General features: G+C 39.6%; 2 protein-coding genes across 2 annotated transcripts; both read left to right on the top strand.

Annotated features, from left to right (window-relative positions):
• The first annotated feature begins 420 nt into the window (after positions 1 to 420).
• Positions 421 to 4,598, top strand: LOC110768755 (eukaryotic translation initiation factor-like protein). Its single transcript, XM_088251461.1, has 6 exons — positions 421 to 822; positions 1,050 to 2,058; positions 2,163 to 2,347; positions 3,303 to 3,339; positions 3,557 to 3,624; positions 3,740 to 4,598. Exons 1-6 carry the CDS (start codon positions 725 to 727, stop codon positions 4,209 to 4,211), a joined length of 1,869 nt encoding a protein of 622 aa, XP_088107587.1. The 5' UTR covers positions 421 to 724; the 3' UTR covers positions 4,212 to 4,598.
• Positions 4,599 to 4,749: 151 nt separating this feature from the next.
• LOC110768759 (BTB/POZ domain-containing protein At3g22104) lies at positions 4,750 to 8,208 on the top strand. Its single transcript, XM_021972608.2, has 3 exons — positions 4,750 to 5,759; positions 6,430 to 7,533; positions 7,633 to 8,208. Exons 1-3 carry the CDS (start codon positions 5,697 to 5,699, stop codon positions 8,083 to 8,085), a joined length of 1,620 nt encoding a protein of 539 aa, XP_021828300.2. The 5' UTR covers positions 4,750 to 5,696; the 3' UTR covers positions 8,086 to 8,208.
• Positions 8,209 to 8,604: the final 396 nt, after the last annotated feature.

Raw genomic sequence — 8,604 nt, 5'->3', positions numbered from 1 at the left:
AATGGATCAAATGTGATAGATGTAAGATATTGTTTGTTTTTATTCCTTGTTTATCTTATTTTTGACAATGTTAAAAGACTAAAGTACTATATATGTGTTAATTTCCTTTTGAGACTATATAAATGTCATTTCTTTTTAATACGAGCGATACTGTAGGAGAGGGATTCAAACATGCGACTTCCGAACATGTGCATGAATAATTACTCTTGCATAGTTGAGCTACAAGACCTTACCCATGCAAAATGCTATTTAGCAAAGGATTCAAGAGGAGGAGAAACAAGGAGGAAAAACCATTTATGTAATGCTTAATAACATTATTATAAAAAAAATGGAAAAATGGAAAAAATGGAAAAAATGGAGGGAATATCTTATAAATACATCACATAGGTCGGTTAATGATCGGACGGCTCAGAGTGAAGGTGAGAGAGGCACATCTAATAGAAAGTCTAACGAACAGTACGGTCGAAAAAGAACGCAAGTGGTGAAGTCCCAATAAGCAAAATAGTTTTGAGAGAGAAGCAGAGGCGATCTTTAAGGTTCGGGCTTTCCCTCTGCTTCTTCTCCACAATCTCTCTCTCTCTCTATCTCTCTGTCTTCTTCTGTCCAAATCTCCAATCAAAAGTACCATCGTCTTCAACAACAAATCAAAGCGGAGCTCAGGAAGATCTGTCAAGTGTTTGAGAGAGAGAGAGAGAGAGAGAGAGAGAGAAAGAGGAGGGGGAGAATGTCGAAGAAGAAAGTGAGTGGGAATACTATGACCCTTAAGGACTTTCATGGCGGTTCTATTCCCTCTGATCTCCCTCTCCCTTCTGCTCCTGGTGTGTAAGTCCCGTTTACCCCTTTTCTTGTTCTTTCTTTCATCCTATCGTTCTTATTTTTCTGAATATTTTTTTTGCTCTAGAAAACGATGAAAAAGAAAAACCCTATTGATTTTGATTCATCTGTAATTCTCTGCTTTTAGATCTAGCCTTTTTATTTGATTTTTTTAGAAATGGATCCAAAAACCCTAGTTAATTTTCAAGCCAATTTTGGAATTTTCTTTTTCGCAGAGTTGTTAGGCCTACGGATCGTTCGACTTACGACCGACCCACCTCTTGGGGAAACACTATGGGGCGGCCCGATCACCGGTCTCGGCCCCATACGTCTCCGGCCACGAGGCATTTTGATGATAAGACTCCGTTTCTCACTCACTCCGTGCACATTGGCCGGAACTTTGATGAGGATGAGCGCAAGCCCCTTGATGGTGTCTCCACACCACGCCGGACCATCAGCGATGATAGCATTCGGGTTCTTCCTACCCGTGCCGAGCCCAAACCGGTGTTTGTGTCTTCAGGGGGCTTATCTGGCGCGCAGGGGTGGGCTCCAGCACCACAATCCCCCAGGGGGGCGGTGAGTTCTTACTCGGAAAGGGCTAGCGAGGCGGCCCATGCAGGGGTTCATTCTCAGACTTTAAGTGCCAATGGTGGGCGCGGCGTTAATGGGGCTCATCCAAATGCTTGGGCAATGAGGAAGGAGATGGCGGGTGTTACTGAGACAGTGCAATCTGCTTGGTCTGGACAAAGTGCTGTTCAAAAGCTTGCTAATGCCAGTGCCCTGGATAAGGTGTCTTCAGGTAGATGGCAGTCAAAGCCTTCAATCCCATACCAGACAAATATTGATGTTGTTATATCTCCCGAAACAGAAAGTGGCTTACACTCCAAGGGTTATGGTAATGATACTTACAAGAGGACGGATGTGATGGTTGAGAGAGAACATCATGATGTGGCATTGGCGAGGCATGTTGAAAGGGGTCTACAAGTTGATGATGGCATTCAGGGTGTCTTGAAGGAGCTACCTGATTATAGGAGTTCTGGGGCCCCGATTAACTCAGAGGTACAGGAGTGGAACGCAACTGCTTATAGCAACAGGGTTCAACCTGCTCAGGCTGATGGAAAATTTGGTCAGGCTGAATTGCAGGCCTCAGCTTCTCCAGAACCTGTAGAGCGACCTAAGTTGAAGTTGCTTCCAAGAACAAAGCCAGTGGATGGTTTGGAAGCTCCAGTTGTCGATCATACACAGGTATTGACAAGGTTATCCAAGTGTGTTATAGGGTGTTTTGTCTCTCAAATCTAAGGGTACCTTGCACCGAATGCACTAAATTCTAATTGTTTGGTTGAATATAGGAGTACCAAAGGGTGATTGAGTCTCATGTCGAAATTGTCAATGACGTGTATGGAAATATGAATTCTCCAAAACCTGGTTCAGCAGGCTCTGATAGTGGGAAGCAGGTGGTGGAGCGTCCAAAATTGAATCTTAAGCCCCGGTCTCAGCCTCTTGAACAATTGGAAGGAAATGCCAAAAGAGACAGGTCTGAATATGTTTTTGATTTCCACACATGCTTTTGATTGTGGTTTCCTTTTTTAATCTCTGCTGTTTTTTGAAAAAATAAAAACAATTAAGAGGATGAATACAATGGCGTAAAGCTGAGTGAAACATGAGATATCTTTTCCCAATCTGAACATTTATCAGCTCGGGGAAGTAGAGGGGATATTGATCTTTTTTTGGGGGGGTGGGGAAGGCGGGCAGGGGGAATGTTTAATATGGTGTATCACAACCTAAATTTATGAACACGGTGTTCACTGTATGGCTTTTATTCCTTTAAATCTTTTTTGAGTCTCGTGATGGACCTACAACATATAAGCTGTGGAATAGTGCATTATTAAGTTTTATTGTTAAATAATTCATGTTCTCCTCTCCCTCCCTCCCCCTTTACCAAATTTGTTTAATGTAATCTTTAATAGCCATTGGTGTGATTTGAGGCTGAGTGATTGTTGTTTAAAGATCTCCGGTCCATTGAATCAATCCCATGGGTTATACATTTGTGTGCAATTTCCAGAGATAAGATTAATAACAGTTTTACGGTGTTGTGTGTGTATATTGTTATAAACGGAAAATAATGAATTGTTGCCTCCAGTATTGTACCACATGATTATCAAATGAAGTTAATCCTTTTCTGATATATATTTTATTTCCTGAATTCCACATGAAACTATGCGCTGCTATGATTGTTCTCAGACTCTAGCAATTTTTTCTTGTTTTGCTTACATGAATATTTGAACCTAAGATCTATCCCTCACCCCACCTCATCTCATACCACTCAAGCTAGAAGCGTTACATTGAATTTGTAGCATGGGAGAGCACAATTCTCCCGTTCTGAAATCTTGGTAGCCTTTGGAAAAGATTCTGTTCTTCATTGTTGTAAATATTGGACCTCTACATTGGTACTCGCAAGTGACATCTGATCATATCTATGACTGCTGCAGGATTTCATTGTTTGGTGGTGCTCGCCCACGAGAACTGGTGAGTTTTTAATCAGAGTTTGACATTTCAGTTACTTTTAGTCATTGAGACTTAATTTTTCTTGTTTATATTGTCGTTTCCCAGTCTCTTAAAAATTGTGGATTTTTTTTAATATCCCTATTGTTGAGCCCTTTTCCCCCAACACTACCTTGTTCTTTTTTACCACTGGTGGTGCTTCATGTCCCCTACCTGAAACCTTTGCTGTTTGTATACTCAGGTTCTAAAGGAGCGAGGGGTTGACGATGTTGTGATTACCAACATTGACATGGTTCAGCATTCTGACAAGTATTGGCTTATTTTCCATCTCAAAGCTTTCCTATTTTATAAAGTTTTTTTTTGGTTATGTTTGAATGGAAATTTGGGTTTATTGCTTACAACAAATCATTGTTGTTGTTTGAAGGGTTGAACACCAAGTTCCCAAGCCTGATAGAGTTCCTGTGCATGCAAATCCTACTCGCCACAATGAGAAACCTGAGAATCATCCTTTTGATCAGAGGACTGGAAAGAAATTTGATAGGAGGGATAATCGGGTAGATGTTGAGAGAGTTGATGGGCAGAAGAGGAACTGGCGTAATGATGGTAAGAGGAATAATAGAGAGCCTGAGAGACAGCAGCAACAGTCAGAGAGGCCACCATCACCAGAGACCTGGCGGAAGCCTGAACAGCGAAAACTATCTTCTCCTGGTGCTGTTGGTGTGCACCACGGGAAAGCGGCTTCAGCTCTTGAGCTTGCCCAAGCATTTTCCAGATCAGTCTCAGATCCAAAATTAGCTGATCGATTTTCTGGTCAAAGGGGCATTCCTGGGCGGGCTCAAATGCCTTTTTCACGGCTGATGGGCCCAACCCCAAGGCCTCAGATAAATGGTTACTAAATGTCTGAGTGTTTCTTGCGGCGGTTTGGGCACCACTTGGTGCTATAGAGATTCATAGTTTTGCTGGTGATCTTGTTCATTTCAAGTAGCTGGATCCAAGAAGGCTGAGAAAGCGCATTCACTTGTGAGTGCCTGCCTCCACCAGATTTTTCCAGTTTCATCAGGATAATTACTGCCATACAAAATTGATTGCAATCTTCTAGCCCGAGTGGTGTCTACCCTCTACGACCCTCATCTTATTGTGTTTTCTATTCCTTTTATTTTTCATGGTTCCCTTGGAACCATTGAAAACTGTATTTTCCTCACCTTTAAGTGGAAGAAGTGTTATGTTGCCAGTGTAGCAAGAATTTAATATAGATTCTTGATTTAAGGAGTGTTCTTTTATTATATTCTTCCCTCCCTTTTCCCTTAAAGGTGCGGAGAAGTGGTTTAAAAAAAAATATTTATAGCTATTTGATAGATTTCAGAAAATAACTTTGTAGAACATTTCTTTTTCTTGATTGTAATTCTGATTGTGGTTTCAACGAAGCACAAGGATCCGAAAAAGTTGTATTTTCTTAATGTTTGTTTACAAAAATGATATATTTATGCTAGAAGAAATCTTTCCAACGTTTTTCCGTAATCCATAGAAATAAAAATATACACGCACTGGTAGATATACACAGAAAAATATATTAAGAAAATCTTTGCGGAAGGACAATATGATGCGCTTTTTTACCTCATGGTATGAAAAATTTGTGGGTTTAGCCTTGCAAGATGTGCTTTAATTTCCAAGAGGTAATTCCAGTGTGAGTTAAAAATGTAGTTATATCTAAAGCTCATCATCTGTTGCAGACCTGATTGCTGATCTTGAAGGTCAAACAATCATTCAGATCATCTTATTTGACCTAGGTTGCATCCCAATCCACCTTTCTGAATTCTTTTGGTGGGATCCAGCATCCACTAAGGAGACTCCCATAGTCAAGCACTGAGAAAACTGGGGGCAGCTAAACTCCTTGCCTGCTAGAGAAAAATAAAGAGAAACATGGAGACGGGGAGAGAGAATGAGGCAATTTGCTGCATGAGTAACGGAGAATAAAATATTCATTCAGATTTTGGGTTTATAATAAACTTTTACTGTTTCACTTACTTACGGTGTGCTAGCTCCCTAACAACAGGTTCATAAAATATTCATTTTCTTGGAAGGTATTTGGTCTGCCTCTTATTCCTTCCATTGTCTCTTCACCAGTAACAGACATTTGCCTCTCTCTCTCTCTCTCTCTCTCTCTCTCTCTCTATGCTCATTCATGTCATGTACTGAGAAACACCAGTTTCAAAGCTAACACTTTCAACTTTTTCTTATTCTCTCCTTGGTATCACTGTTTAACTCTTTTTCTCCTTTTTGGGTCAATCTTAAAAAGTTTATCTTTTCCAGACTCAAACTTTTGAGGTTGCCTCTATGTTATGCTTTGACTCGAGATTTTCATTTTTCCTGTGTTTCTGACAATGGAAGTTTGCTGTGATCTTCAAGTAGATGTCAATGGCGAAGAAGTTTTCATGGTGGACAAGGTAATTAATAAATGGTGCTCTGATTATGTACTCTGGTAATAATTCATATCTGTTAAGGGTTTTGACTGTTTTCCCACTGTAGAAACTTGAGCTTTAATATGTTCCATTTTTCCTTTTCTCTGCAACACGATGTTCTTAAATTTTCTCTACCTATTTATTGTTTTGTCTGCTTCAGTATTCATATAGGTCATGCATTCAGGCTTGTGCTACCTTCTTTCTATTGATCTTTATCCACTCCATCTACCAAGGCGGTCATGCAGGCCTCATGATTTTGTATATATTTCCCAAAATTTTCTGAGATTCCATGAGACTGTTATGTCTAATAATCCTTTCCTCCATTGAATTGTAGAGTAAATAGGACCACCCCACAATTTAATGTCAACAACAGTGACCTCTTGCAAAATGTTCGTCTATATTCCCTCACTTTGTTACTTACTGGGATATCTGACAGGGTTTCTCAATCAAATTAATTAATGCTTTTTGTTGGTTCTGTAGCAATTCACAAAGTTTTCTTATCTTGTTCATTAATGACAACATGTTACCATGCATGCCTTTCTTGTTTTCCACCTAAATATTTGTCTAGAACCAGTCATCAGAATTCTACTTATCAAGCTTGCAATTACTTGATATTTTTTAGAAAAACTTTCTATGAACTCATGTATATTTGCAGAAAATGTTGGCGTCTTTCTCTGGTAGATTTAGCAAATTATTTGGTAAACTGAAGGGTACATCGAGGAGCCTAAAAGTGATATTCCATGACTTTCCTGGAGGTGCAGAGGGTTTTGAGCTCATGACAAGGTTTTGTTACAATAATGGCACAATTGAGATAACCCCTTCCAACATAGTCTTACTATACTGCATCGCGCATTTCATGGAGATGGATGGTGATGGCTCTGGAAGACTCAACATACTATCCCAAACAGAGAAATCTCTTGAAGGGATCAGCTTTTGGACATGGCCTAACCTTGTAGTAGCTCTAAAGCAATGCCAAGATTTACTTCCTGCCTCAAATTCTTCATCAATATTGGAGAAAGTCCTGGACTGCCTCATAGCCAAGCTTTTTTGCCCATTTGTTACAAGCACTTATGCGTCTTCATCAGAACATTTGAGTTTCCAGTTTTCAAGTGCAAGGAGCAGTCATAGTCTGAAAACCAATTGCTCTCAAACAACATGGTGGGTCGAAGACCTTACATTCTTGAGTATCAATTTAATTGAGAAGGTGATAAGAAGGATGATGTTCCAGGAGCTTGATCATTCTACAATTTTCAAGTTTCTATTCCATTATCATCAATCAAAGTCTATGGGTGCCACCACACCAGGTGAGAAGCGCAAAATTACAGAGGTTGCTATTAGTCTGCTTTATTTGCTTGATAGAAGCTCCCTTTCTTGCAAACGCTTATTCAAGATATACCAACTGGCTTTGAGCCTGAAAATAAGCAAACTATACAAAAACAAGTTAGAGAATATGATAGGCTCACAGCTAGATCAAGCAACGATTGATTATGTACTTGTTCCATCTCCACGCGGGAAGAAGTATGTATATGATGTGAGTTTGGTTTTAAGATTTGTGAAATCATTTCTCCTTGAAAAGGGATGCCATTTATCTCAGAGCCGCCTAAAAAGGGTCTCCAAGTTGATGGATTCATACCTTGCAGAAGTGGCACCAGATACCTATTTGAATCCTTCAAAGTTTGCAGCATTGGCGATGTCACTGCCAGATTCTGCACGAGAATCTCATGACAGACTTTACCAAGCAATTGGTGTATATTTTAAGGTATGCTACTTTGGTTTTAACATGGCAAAGAATAAAGTAAGATCTGTGTTTTTTAAAATTTTATATCAGTAATGCTAGTACTGACTAAGTGTTCGACAGCATCACGCTGATTTATTCGAAGAAGAGAAGATGAGCATCTGTTGTGCACTGAACTATGATAAACTATCAGCACATTCTTTGAAACATCTCACTCAAAATATAAAGTTTCCTCCAAGAGGAGCAGTTGAAGCTTTTACTACAGAGCAGTCCAAACTGAGAAGTTTACTCCACAAAGCCTACAATCTCAAGACTTTAGACTCTCTGCTTATTCACACAGATAATGAAATTAAGCATGAGAAACAGGACACTGAGCATATCATCCCTATTTATACTAAGAAGCTTGATCTCCCAACAGAGGCAGAGAAGCTAAGAGCACATTTGCAAACCATGCATTGGAAGACATTGGAAATGGGAAACACTTGTGGGACAATGGAGATGCAGATGGCAGCTATAATGAAATCAAGATTGTCCTTTAGGGGTAGTATTCAATACTTGCCTAAACTCTTTCCCTAATTCAAAGTTGGAAACTTGCTATGTATAGATTTACGATCTGGCAGAAAGGTTTTTTTTTTTTTTTTTATTCAAAGAAAATTAATGTAAATTCTTCTTCTCTCGGTGATGAACTCTACTTTATATCTTCTGACATACTAAACAAGGCTGTCAAAATTTGATCCATAATATAAGCTCAAAGTTTAAAACATGAACCCATCCAACGTCCCAAGATTCAAACTGTAATGGAAGTTTGAACATATCGAGACAAATGGGCATCTGTGTCATGGCCAACATCGAGAAGTAGTTTGGATGTTTCTAAAGAATATTTGAAGTGGTTTTCGAGTCTCCTCGCAGATTCACAGAGAACAGCCGACTGAGACAGCGAGCAATGCGGCAAAGGGCACGCACATTGCGGGGCTCATTAATAAACCAACATCAATACACCATTTGAAATGTTATTGTGCAGACAGGACAGCTAGTTGAGGTTTGAAGAAACCAAAGCATTTTTTATCAACTCTACCTATTTGTTCCTGGAAAAGC

This window comes from Prunus avium, chromosome 4 (assembly GCF_965620075.1).
Source record: "Prunus avium chromosome 4, drPruAviu1.hap1.1, whole genome shotgun sequence".
Taxonomy (NCBI): Eukaryota; Viridiplantae; Streptophyta; class Magnoliopsida; order Rosales; family Rosaceae; genus Prunus; species Prunus avium.
Note: the sequence above shows the minus strand (reverse complement) of the source record. Positions and strands in the feature narration are given on the sequence as shown.